This window comes from Myodes glareolus, chromosome 19 (assembly GCF_982192425.1).
Source record: "Myodes glareolus chromosome 19, mMyoGla1.1, whole genome shotgun sequence".
NCBI classification, from domain to species: Eukaryota; Metazoa; Chordata; class Mammalia; order Rodentia; family Cricetidae; genus Myodes; species Myodes glareolus.
This window is the reverse complement of record NC_142044.1, coordinates 53,461,825-53,474,766: the sequence shown is the minus strand read 5'-3', so window position 1 is coordinate 53,474,766 and position 12,942 is coordinate 53,461,825. Positions and strand designations below refer to the sequence as shown.

Genomic DNA, 12,942 nt, shown 5'->3' with positions numbered 1-12,942 from the left:
GTGCCAGAAGAGCTGGCTAGAGGTAGGTGTGAACAGAAGAACTTCACAGACTGGGAATCAGGTCAGGTTATTGAGTGAACCAGAAAACTACCATCGTGGCATGGGGATGAGATCAGAGAAACTCAAGCAATGAAACAAAGTGAAACAGAGTTAGCAAAGGCATGCGAGTCCCAGGAAGTTCACAAAATCTGTGAAACTGGATTAGGGACATCAGTGTTCTCTCTAGCATGGTAAGAAAACAACAGTGGCCAACTGCAAAAAGACTGTGTATATCTTGTGTGTATCTTGACCAGTTAACTTGCACAAGAAAGGCTTATCCCTTGTGATGCTTTTAATAAAACGGAAAACAGAGGAGTTTGAGAGGAAAGAGTGCAAGAGAAAACCTGAAAAGTACTATGAAAATTTCATGACTTACTCTGAAAGTACAGATTTGATCATCTGCACCTTGACACTGTGTTATATGTGCTGCTTGTCTACCTGTAAAGGGAAATATGGATTCCAGCACACACAACGGGGTGCTATAAATTCCAGTGGCAAGGTATTATTTATTCTTTCTTAGCAGGCGTTTTTCCCCATACCTGCAAGTCACTGACATTCCAGTCTCTAGCATTTGATTCCTTATATCCTTATGGCACACGACTGGTTATAAGGACCTACTGTACCATAATAATTACAGTTCCCCTTTAAACTGAACTAGTTTCTGAATAAAGTTCTCTTATTGGCTATATGGGTAGATAAAAAAAAGCCATAATAATAGAAAACTCCCATTTTGGAAGCTAAAGATGCAGCTCAATTGCTTAGTTCTTATGTGGCATGCAAGAGGTTCTGAGTTCGGTTTCCAGCAGCACACACACACACACACACACACACACACACACACACATATTCTCTCTTTCTCTCTCTTATGCATACATGCACACACATGTGTGTGCACATGAACACACACACACAGAAACATACATAAAACTAGTTGGGAATAAGGGTTTTGGTGGGAGAGGGAAGAAACAAGAGAAGGGAATGGGGGATGTGTGTGAAAATTATCAAGTTCATTACAGATATGTCTGAAGTTGCCAATGACTAAAAGAAGACAAAAATTCCTAGTGGAGCTAGAGATAAACTTAGGAAATTTCATTTATTGCCCTTGTGGAACATCCAAATTCGGCTCCCAGAACCTATATGAGGTGTCTTACAACCTCCTATAACTCCAGCCTCAGGGGATCTGACACCCTCATCTGGCCTTTGTAGGCAGCCACATACATATACATATGGTGTAACTCATGTAGACACACACAAATACACTTGCTGTTTTTGTTCTTGTTGTACCCAATACTGACATGAGCGACAGGGTGAATAAGACGTGGTTAATCATTACTATGAAAAAATCATTTTGTAATTGTGGCTTTCTTTGCAAATGAAAGTATAAAGTGCTCAATTTCATCATCTTTGTTTAGCATTATGTATATAATACATATAGATACATTTGTATGCCTTTTTGTATAGAGATGCAGAAAATGTTTAGTGCTGTATTTTATATTTATCTTTAGAGACGTAGTTTCACATTTAAATTCCTCAGACTCAGGGCTTTTATACTATGCTTTAAAAAAAAAACAATAGTTAAAGGACTCCAAAACTAAATCATACATTCTTTTTCTTAAAGATTTATTTATTTATTTATACAACATTCCTTCCATGTCTGCCTGCATGCCAGAAGAGGACACCAGACCCCATTACAGATGGTTGTGAGCCACCATGTGGTTGCTGGGAATTGAACTCAGGACCTCTGGAAGAGCAGTCAATGCTCTTAACCTCTGAGCCATCTCTCCAGCCCCCATCATACATTCTTTGTAGAAGATCCAGACTCTTTTGAGATGGTATGCTGATTGACGAGGTCACTGGCTCAGGGAATTTTCAAGTGACCCTGTACTAGTAATTCCAGTACTCTATACCTCCATAGGCTTTCATTGGCACATGGTGTCTCGTTTGTTCAAGATGCTGCAATGTGGACATAGCCGCGATGTCTTATGGGTGAGTTCATTGAGGCTGAGAGAGTAACTTGCCAAAAGTCAGTGCTAGTGTGGGTTGAGACCTATGAAGAGCTTGACATTTTCTTCTGTTCACAAGGGGCCAGCTAACTTTTTGCCATTCATGAGTATTGGCAGAAGATGCAATACTCAGGTTGGAGGCTAAGTGCTTTTACTACTCATAGCATCATCACAGCTGTGCTTTGCATATTTTAAGCTGGTTTCTCATTCCCTCCTGATCCACTAAGTGCAGGCAGATGCACTTATTCTATGGATGCTGTGCAAGCAGTCAAGCTTGCTGTACAAGCAGAAAGCTTGGGGACTCTTAGACACGAAGCGGGAGCGATACAACCTTTGACTGATGGAGGATGCTCCCCTTTAAGGTTGCATGCTGGAAACAAGACTTGGGAGATGACCCCATGAAAGAGCAGTGAGGGCCTTGCCTTCTGTGCAGTGATACTGAGGTCCCTCCATACCTTGTTGAAATCATGTATAGCAAGTATAAGCCTTTATCCTAAAGTATGTTTATCTTTTTATTCTGGTATAATTCAAAATTAGGCCTCTTGGCTGATTTAATATATTCAGCTATAAAAGTAGCTTGGTTATTGTGAAGACAAAAAACAGGAACCCAGGCACAATTTTGACAAACTTATTAGATTCAGTCTCAGAATGGTCTTTGACTTTCTGATGGCACTGCTGGAGGCCTAGTCATTTCCCCAGTGGCCACCTGAACATGGACTGTCTTGTGCTGGAGCTTGTAATAGAAATGAAGGCCGAAGGCAGAAGACATACAACTAATGAGAGTATAGTGTATAGCAGGGAAAAAGTAGCTTGTAATTTCCTACATAGAAAACGTTTGCTTTGTTATCTTGATTAATTAAACTATGACTTGAACCTGTAGACATACTAAACTAGACTATCTTGTAGCTTAGAAAATTAGAGATAGCGTGTCATCGACTACTGTCTAAGAATGAGCTTCTGACAACTGAGCAAGAGCAGTGCACAGCACTGAAGCAGACTCCTTTTAGCTGATGTAACCTATCAGAGTCCACTAGGAAATATTTATAGAATTACTCTGTTTTATATATTTTCTGCCGGGACTCCCTAGTGGAGAAGCAGTAATCTAATTGGATACCTACTATACAAAAATCAAGAATGGGTTTCTGGGAGGGGTAAATAATTCAGCTTGATGAAAGAGAGAGACTTCAAAGACTTTGAGACTAAAAGATTACAGTTTGCAGATGAATAGGAGATCGACAACCCATGCAGATGGCAAACTATATATGTTATATGGGGAAGGACATAAGTCGAGACTTCGTAATGGCAGAAGGTTTATAGTAGCTCAGGGTGATTGGATTTGAACATAGAGAAGCAGAAAGAATCCAAATTAGGAAATTCTTAGATCCCAGGCAGAATATTGACGTTTCTCTGCCAAAGACCAACCTTTTTAGGTAGTTTGCACAATTGATTTTGTAATTGGAATTTAGAAAACACAGATGTCACAACTGCTAGTTGCATTAAAGGTTTGAAAAATATGAGGTTATAGATCAAGTTCTCTCTCTCTCTCTCTCTCTCTCTCTCTTTCTTTTTTTGAGTTATGCTTTTGCAGTGCATCCCTGGGTGGCCAGGAACATGCTATGGAGACCAGGATGGCCCGGAACTCACAGAGATCCTCAACCCTCTGCCTCCTAAGTGCTGGAATTAAAGGTGTATGTCACCACATTTGGCCTAGAAACAGTTTTTCAGGAGTGATGAGATACGATGACCTGTATTCTGTCGACACTATCAGTTTCATGTGAGAGTAGCAGATGCTGCTGCATGCTAAAGGGAATGGTCGTATGTAAGATGAAGGCTGCATTTGTTCCTGTTTCCTCACCGTAAAATCTAAAACCTTGTATTGTATTCTCTTTCACACTTTCAACCTAGTTACAACAAATTATAGTTTTCAGTACTTTATAATTATATATGTAGCATAATTATATGTATAATTATATATTTATAATAGTTCAGATGTATAGATATAGTAATTATAGATTACTTATCTCTAATTATTTATATGTTATATGTAGTTATACAATATAATTTTGATGTGCAATATTAGAATAATTTACCCTAAATAGTTATGCCATTTGTTTTACACAAATTTTTCTTTAAGAAGCCACTTAAAATATGAGTTATACGATTATACATTTTAAGAACTTGCAAGAAATTTTTAAAACTTTACCAAAATGTTTATATTACAAAATGTAGAGTTCATAGTTGTGGAGTTAGATGAGTATATTTAATGGTGTAATATTTTACATAAAACTACTAAGAAATAAAGTTTGAAAATATGCAGAGGAAAATCTCATTCTTTTTTTGTTTTTCTCATTCTCATTTTTCTTTTGTAAGGTTTGACATTGGATTCTTTTTTCCTTGTATAATCGCAGGTAGTGTTACAGTTTGTAACTGTATAAATGTTAAGCTCTTCTCATTAAAGACAACAAATTGACTTTTGAGCTTAAAGCAAAAAATTGTCAGTTGGGTGTGCTTAAGGATTTGTCTGGCTTAAAAGCCTAATTTTGAAGAAGGGTTGAAAGAGAATTACACAAGAAGCCTTTGAAGATAGTTCCTCCTTCTCTGTGTTGTTGGAGACCATCTCAGAAAGTGCCTTTGCTTGCGTGTAATAGAAAGAGGGTTCAGCATGTCTAGTTGACAACTAAAGCCATGTCTTCTCCTCCACCCATGCAAATGAAGAGAATTGGGCATCATCTGTATTTAAACTGATCCTCCCTTCTATTAGCAAGGGTAGTAATCGGATGTGTGTAGGTTAGGAGGTCAATATAAAGACAGAATGACAATGGCATTCTAAAATTGACTGGCAAATCTGCAATTCAAATGACACCAAATTTTGCTTTGTTATGTTGAAACAAAATCGATAGTAAATAATCCAGTAAATCAGCTTATGGTTATAATAATTTACTTAAAATCCAGTACCTGATTTCAAAGGCGAGCACAGTGCTGTGTTACAGGGTCGGGCTTTTGTTCTATCACAGGGAATTTGTAATGTTTTCAGAGAATCTGTCAGTTCGAAAGCTGGTCGAGAGCAAAGGCACGGAAGCAAGGAAAAAGCCTCACCACTTCCCTTACCAGTAGGAGTCCTTTTAAAATACAAGAACTAGCATGATGCAGCAGGGAATTGCAGTGGTGGAGGTTGGTGACCCCATCAGCTGCTTGTCTTACTAGTATCCATACACATTGTGCAGAACAGACTTCTGGGAGTAAGACTGGGTGGAGGCTTGGGGAGGAGGAGATGTGTGCAATATTCTCAGTAGGAGATGGTGAGGGCCTTAATTAGGGTGGTGTGAATGGTGAGAAAGAACACTGTGGGCTGAAGAGCTATTTCAGGAACAACTGGTGGCTCCCGAGGTAGATTAGATGGAATAGAGAAGAGGGTGGAACCGATATCCCCTTGAGGTTCTTCAGACTGTTCTGTTTGGGTCTGGTCAACAATTAAGAGCTATTCTCCCAAAGACAGCTGGTGTTTGATATGGTTTCCTTTGTATAATTGCATGAAGTAGAGTAGGATGCGAGGTGTTTGGAAGCAAGGGAATATTAATTTTGAGACGCACTTTATTAGCCATGTGGAATAAGAAAGCTGAAGGTGCTCTTCCATGGGCTGTTTGTACAAATGTATGATGTGGGATTCCCCTCTGTATGCTAAGAATATGTTTCATTGTCATTGGTTAATAAAGAAGCTGCTTTCAGCCAATGGCTTAACATAGCAAAGCCAGGCGGAAAATCCCAACAGAGATGTAGAGAGAGAGTAGGTGGAGTCGAGGAGCCGCCATGTAGCTGCTGAAGAAGGTAGACATCTGGGAACCTTATCAGTACATCACGAGCCTCACAGTAAAATACAAAATAATAGAAATGGGTTAATTTAAGATGTAAGAGTTAGTTAATAAGAAGCCTAAGCTAATAGGCCAGTGTTGTAATTAATAGTTTCTGTGTGATTGTTTTGGGTCTGGGTGGCTGGAGATGAACAAGCAGTCTCCATCCACAAGTGTATCATTATTTTAGGTTAGCAAAGCAGGCCTTGTCATGGCATTGTCATCTTTAGACTATGTTTTATCAGACTTTTTTTTTATTTTAACTTTTTTTTGAAAGTAATTTTATTAAATTATAAAAGTTTCCATTTCCGCCCCTCCTCCCACCACTCTCCCACTCCCCCCACTCCCTCTCCTCCTCCCTCTCCATCTCTAAGAGCAGTCAGGGCTTCCAGCCCTGTGGGAAGTTCAAGTTCCTCCCCCCTCCCTCCAGGTCCAGGAAGGTGAGTATCCAGACAGACTGGATCCGCAAAATCCAGTATATGCAGAGGAAACAAGTCCCAGTGTCATTGTCAATGGCTTTTCAGAAAGACTCCAGGCCAGCCACATTCAGAGAATCCGGCCACATTCAGAGAATCTGGTTGGATCGCGTCCTCGTTCAGTCCCCACTGGCGTCTCCCATTTCCTTCTTAAACTGTTTCTTTTCTTCACTTAATCTCACTTTCTGCTTTCTTATTATTTGTCTTTGGTCTCTTTTTCTGCTTCATGATCCTCAATTTATGGTCCATATATACCTATATAAATACATGCATAAATAAAGTTACGTCCATGAGCTATTTTTATGGTTTACAATCATAGCTTCTAGTAAGGAACTTTTTGTTATACTATTTCTTTGCCTTTCCTTTGGAATAAAAGGTTTATTCTGTTATTTATTTATTTATGTATGTGCATATGTGTGTATATCTCTGTGTGTGTCTCTCTCTTTGTATGTGAATATGTGTATATATGCACACATGTTTGCAGAGTCAGAAAAGACTGTCGGAGTCCTGCAGTCACAGTTATATACAGTTAGGAGTTGCCTACTGTGGGTTCTGAGAACCAAACTCCAGTCTCCTGCAAGAGCATGCAAGAGCAGCAAGTGTTCTTACTGCAGAGCCATCTCCCAGGACCTGTCTGTCTTCCTATAATGCAGTGTTCTACAGTTGAGCAGTGTTAGATCTAGAAGGAAGTTTGGGAATGACTATGTCCCCGCACAAGTGAGGACATTGGTGCTTTCCAGTGAGAGAACTGGAGCCCAAGCTCCTTTATGAGCACTTCGTTCCCTAGTGCCTAACCTGGCTACCTGCTATCTGCTGACTGTTATAGTGCATTAAAGCAAATGCAAAGAAGAACAATACCACAAGGAAAGAAATATCGTTGTGTAAGTAAGTCTAATGTGCACTTAGTTCGTTTTTTTTTTCTTTGTTTGTTTGTTTCCCTATCCTTGTGTTCCATCTTTAAAGAGAAAGAGCTAAAAATCACGCCTGGACTTATGGTTGAGTTTATGCCTAGTAAACAGGACGAACTTCTCCATCACTAGACCTGAGTTTGACCTTATGAAACAGGGATGTGGTACTAATTCCTTTAAAACCTGCCACTTCCTCTGTCTTTATTATTTTCTATTTCCTGCATGTGGTTGTCTTATTTTTCTTTGTTAATCTGCTTCTGTTTCTCCATGGCAAACAGGGATCTGGACCTAGTGACCACTCATGCATATGGCCAGGATGTTGTGTCTGTAGAGTAAGCAGAATGGACCTGCAGTCTAGTTTGTTCTGTTATAAACATATTATTATGCTGACTTTCCTTCTTTGAGGACAAGCCTTGAAATTACAAACAGAATACAGAACAGAGAATTACTGGGCTCTAGAGCAGGTGGGGTGGTATATGCTGTGAATGGGGACAACTCATGTAATGTCACTGGTTTTTGCTTTGGAGAGAAAATATTGGAACTTATATTTGTATCTATTTTTAATTTTTCATTTATTTTTGGAAACTCTTGCTTCTGATATGTCTTAGTATATGACCAAGCAGTAAAGTTATATATACGTACATACACTAATAAATGAATATATATAATATATATAATTATATAATAAATAATATATGTATATTATTTCTGTAATAGTTCATTTTTATGATGATCATTGGAAATAAAGAGGCAAGTGACAACTGAGTAGTCGTGTTTATTTGACTGTCTATTTCTTATAGTTGATGAAAAGCATCTACCCAATAAGGATTTAATTTTAAGAGGAACTTCACACTCTTATTCATTGCTTGGGGGATTGTTAAGTAACCCATTGGGTTGTTAGGCAAGCCATTTTACATACTGAACTTAATTCAGTGTAAGTCAATTTACTTAAATGTGTTGACCAAGAAGTTAAGGCCCTATTTTTTGAGAACTGATTTGCCCATAATTTCTTTTCTGATTGTTCTTCGCAGAATAAGACCACAGCTTGCCAAAGAAAAGATCGAAGGATGCCATATCTGTACATCAGTGACACCAGGAGAGCCGCAGGTCTTCCTAGGGAAAGATAAGGCATTTACCTTTGATTACGTGTTTGACATCGACTCCCAGCAGGAGCAGATCTATACTCAGTGCATCGAGAAGCTAATTGAAGGCTGTTTTGAAGGATACAATGCTACAGTTTTTGCATATGGACAAGTAAATACCTTATTATTTGCATAGGAATTGTAATTCAGTTGCATTTCCACTTTCATGTCTTATGGCCGTGTTAAATTTTTTTCTCCTCTTGTTCTTCTGTTCAGACTGGAGCTGGGAAAACATACACAATGGGAACCGGCTTTGACGTCAACATCATGGAGGAAGAGCAGGGGATCATCTCTCGTGCTGTTAAGCACCTCTTCAGGAGCATTGAAGAAAAAAAATCCACAGCGATTAAAAATGGGGTTCCTCCTCCTGAATTTAAAGTGAATGCCCAGTTCTTAGAGGTAATAAATTCATTGTCAGTTTTCTTTAAATCCATCCATAACACCAGGCTTATGGCTTTTATACTGTTGGCCGCTAGTCGAGTGTTTTTCATAGAGTACTCAGTCAGTGCTGTTTGAGGAGATTAGCATTAATTAAGAGATAATAAATATATCTTACTCTTGGATGTAATAATGTTGACATTTATATTATAAATGCTTTACAGCATCTATACATTAAAAGTACAATTAATATCATTTATTTCAGAACCTTTCCCTACCAAGTGATAAACTGACTGAAAAAAACTAATGTGGGTAATTCTGATGGGCTCATAAAGTGCCGGGAATTTAGAAATTATGATCAAAAGAGAGAAAACAAGCTGAGAAGCAGCTTCAGAGGCTGATGGTGTCTCTGAATGTCCTAAGGGTATCAGTTTAGGATGAATTTACAATAGCATAGTCTTGTAGGGAGTACCGTTTATAGAAGAAAATGTGAGCTTTGGAGTCAGACACTAGTTGGTGAACTGCAGTATTATAATTCTAAATTGAGCTTTTACACACGCTAAAGCAGATCCTTTAAAAACTAAAGAGAGTTAGTTTTTAGTTAGATGGATGTCTCAGTGTGTAAGGGTGCTTCCTGCTAAGCCTAATGAGCCTTGTTCCATTTCTGGGAACCACCAATGAATTGAAGGAAGCAATTTTCCACATGCGTACCACGGCATGCGTGTCCCCACACATACACATAAATAAATACATGCAGTAAAACATAAAATAGAAGTAAGCAACTAAAGATAGAATTATCAGCCTGTTCGCCAGCTGGAATCCCCCAGCATGGTCACAATTACCAAGTTATGGAATCAGCCTGGATGCCCATTGACAGATATATTCATGAAGAAAATGTGATACACGCACACATACATACACATATATGTGCAGCGGAGTATGATTCAGCTATAAGGATGACATGATGTAATTTGTGAGAAAATGAGCAGAACTGAAACTCATCATGTCAAGTGAAGTGAGCCAGACTCACAGATGCTTGTTAGACAGAAAGAAAGGGCGGGAAGACATTGAAGTAGAGGTGAGGAGGAGGGTAAGGTGCTAAAGACAGCAAAAGCCAGTGGCTTATCAGACATATCTGTGCCTGAAGTACACTGTATACATATGGAAAATGTCACAATAAAGGCTATTGTTTGTACATTAGTGAAAAAGAAAACAAAATGAAAAGACACTAAAGGGAAGAATTATAAGGCGAAAGAAATACAGTTTTAAGCTGAAATTGTAAAAGTTTTAAAATTCTTAAAATCTCTCTGATCTTTGTCTGAGTGTGCTGGCACATTTCTTTAATCCCAGCATCTGAAAGACTGAAGCAGGACCTCTGTGAGTTCAAGGGCAGCCTGCTCTATTTAGTGAGTTCTAGGCGAGCCAGGGCTATCTGGTGAGAGCCTACCCCTTCACCTTCTCCCCCAAATCACAAGTCTTCTGCCCTGACCTCTTAGCTTTGCCAGCATATGGTATAAACTGTTCTAGGCTTCTTATTTCTCTATGCTTATATCTTGCAAAGTGGTCTTAGGTCATCTTAGCTTGTGCCTATCCTGTTTGTCACGATTAAGTCATTTATTCTTCTTATTTTATAGCTAAATCTGGCATTCACTTAATATTCATGATTTGTGATAATATAGTAATTGATAGCCGTGTTTTATTTTGAAGAAATAGATGTTATTTTGAGGGTGGTCAAGCATTTATGTGGCAGAACCTGTGTGGAGCACACTAGAGGCTCACAGTCCCACGCCTCCAAAACTCACCTTGGAATGTGTCTTTTCCACAGCTCTATAATGAAGAGGTCCTTGACTTGTTTGATACCACTCGGGATATCGATGCAAAAAATAAAAAATCAAATATAAGAATCCATGAAGATTCAACTGGAGGGATTTATACTGTGGGAGTCACAACACGCACTGTGAATACGGAGCCAGAGGTAACTGTGTTGTTAAAATAGTGCATGGGTGGCTTTGACACCTGCCTTTACTGATAGTACACTTAAGATAATACACAAAATAGTTTTCCTTAAGTACAACAGAGTTAAAAATCTTTGACTGGGCAGTGGTGGTGGTGCACACCTTTAGTCCCAGTACCCGGGGGGCAGAGGCAGGTAGATCTCTGTGAGTTAGAGGCCAGCTTCATCTACAGAGTACAAAATGAGTTCCAGGACAGCCAAGTCAGAACAGGGGAATCCTGTCTTGAACCCCTTTAACCACCACCCCCGAAAAAGTCTACTTTCTGTGTATTTTTTTTTCCAAAAGAACATCATTATAAAAGTGTTGGAGGCCTAGCAAGATGGTTCTATAAGTAAAGTACCTGGTGCTGAGCCTTCATTCTCAGAACTCACATGGTGGAAGGAAAGCCAACTCCCAAACTCCCCGGATGTTGTTTGCTCACCCGACACCTGCAGCATGACATTCGTGCACACGCTGAAATAAATTAACACAAAAACAAATTTAATGTGATGCTTATGCTAATTCCATAGCGTAACACTTATATACCGCCCAAAGAGCCCAGCGCAGTGTGTGGATAGTAAGTATTCTTCCACAAGTAAAGAAGGCTAAATAGTGCTGAAATATAGACAGCTATCTATTTGTCCTGTTTGCTTGTGACATTTAGGATTGTATTTGGCTTATACAGGGACATGTTAAGGGAAAAAAGAAACTAAAAAAAAAACTGACAAGAAAAAAATTAAACAAAATATAGAATAGCCTAATTCAGATTATTGTGGAGTTTGTACCAAAGCGTTTACTGTAACAGTTTGGAATGGAGGCTGCAAATGTCAGCACAGGACAGACAATGGAACTTAGTGTTTTCCTCTAGTTAAAAAAGAATGCACCATTATGCTGAGAAGTTCGGCTCCCCTGTGCCTGTGACAGAAACGATAGGATGAGAACTCTCCCTTCCTAGCCTTTGCTGCAGTGGGTTTCAGCTAGACTCTAGACTGGGCGGTACCTGTTCAACTGTCGACAACTCAAGCCTCTCTTCCCCTCTGCAGATGATGCAGTGTCTGAAGCTGGGTGCTTTGTCCCGCACCACTGCTAGTACCCAGATGAACGTACAGAGCTCTCGGTCACATGCCATCTTCACCATTCACGTGTGTCAGACCAGAGTGTGTCCCCAGATAGAGGCCGTGAGTTCAATCTTCTTGTTTCCTCAACTTTTACAGCCTTTAGATCCTTCAGTCACACAGGTCTCGGGAAAGTTGTTTGATTTAAACTCACCTTAGTGTTTCTTTCTTTTAATTTCTTTTTCTCATTTATTTAACCAAAGGTGGTCAAGTGTATAAGACTTTGAGACACAGAATTACTAAATATCCATTTGTTGCGAACTAGTGGAGATGCTGTCCTCTAGACCCTTCGCTGGGAGACCTGTTTCTACCTTTCCCTTTATCTGGAGAGCTTGAGTTCAGGATAGCTGGAGTTAGCCTTCCAGCCTCTTTCCTGTGTTGTCATTTATGTTTGTACGGCCAAGTGACTGTGTCTTTAGCTGTATAAGGGAGTGAGACGTGGGCAAGGTTACAGGGTGTTTGATGTCACATTAATACGGCGTTTTCAATTATCTTTCATGATCATAGGAGAATGCAACCGATAATAAGATGATTTCCGAATCGTCGCAGATGAATGAATTCGAAACCCTGACTGCGAAGTTTCATTTTGTTGATCTGGCAGGATCGGAAAGATTGAAAAGAACGGGAGCTACTGGCGAGAGGGCCAAAGAGGGCATATCCATCAACTGTGGGCTTGTAAGGCTAAACTCTGTACAGAGAGAGACACTGGTCCTTCTGCTGCCCTTTCTCGGTTTAGTTTTGTTTGTTTTTGTCTTTTGTGACTGGTGCTAGCATGTAGTCTAGACTCACCTCACAATGATTCTCCTGCCGTACTGGGATTCCAGTGTAAGTTATCAGGCCCAGCTTTTCCCTTCATCACTGATTTAGGAATGAAGTACAGGGTAACTCATTGAGCCTCTAACCACATTGTACACTTCCCCACCCCCACACGGTGGACTCTCTTACTGTGTTAGCTTGGCTTGCTCAACTTTTATAGTATGTGCAAAAGGTTATCTATAGGGAATGTATTTTTAAGCTTCTTTCCACATTTGAAAATGTA

The 12,942-nt window shown here is 39.5% G+C and overlaps 1 protein-coding gene across 20 annotated transcripts in view; it reads left to right on the top strand.

The window, feature by feature from the left end:
* Positions 1–12,942, top strand: part of Kif21a (kinesin family member 21A) — a 112,537-nt gene that overhangs the window by 46,737 nt on the left and 52,858 nt on the right. For all 20 annotated transcript variants that reach the window (XM_085678807.2, XM_085678800.2, XM_085678799.2 and 17 more), the window contains exons 2-6: positions 8,306–8,528; positions 8,633–8,815; positions 10,620–10,769; positions 11,832–11,966; positions 12,411–12,578. In XM_085678807.2, the coding sequence (XP_085534933.2) occupies positions 8,306–8,528; positions 8,633–8,815; positions 10,620–10,769; positions 11,832–11,966; positions 12,411–12,578 (859 nt within the window). The remainder of the gene's footprint in view (positions 1–8,305; positions 8,529–8,632; positions 8,816–10,619; positions 10,770–11,831; positions 11,967–12,410; positions 12,579–12,942) is intronic.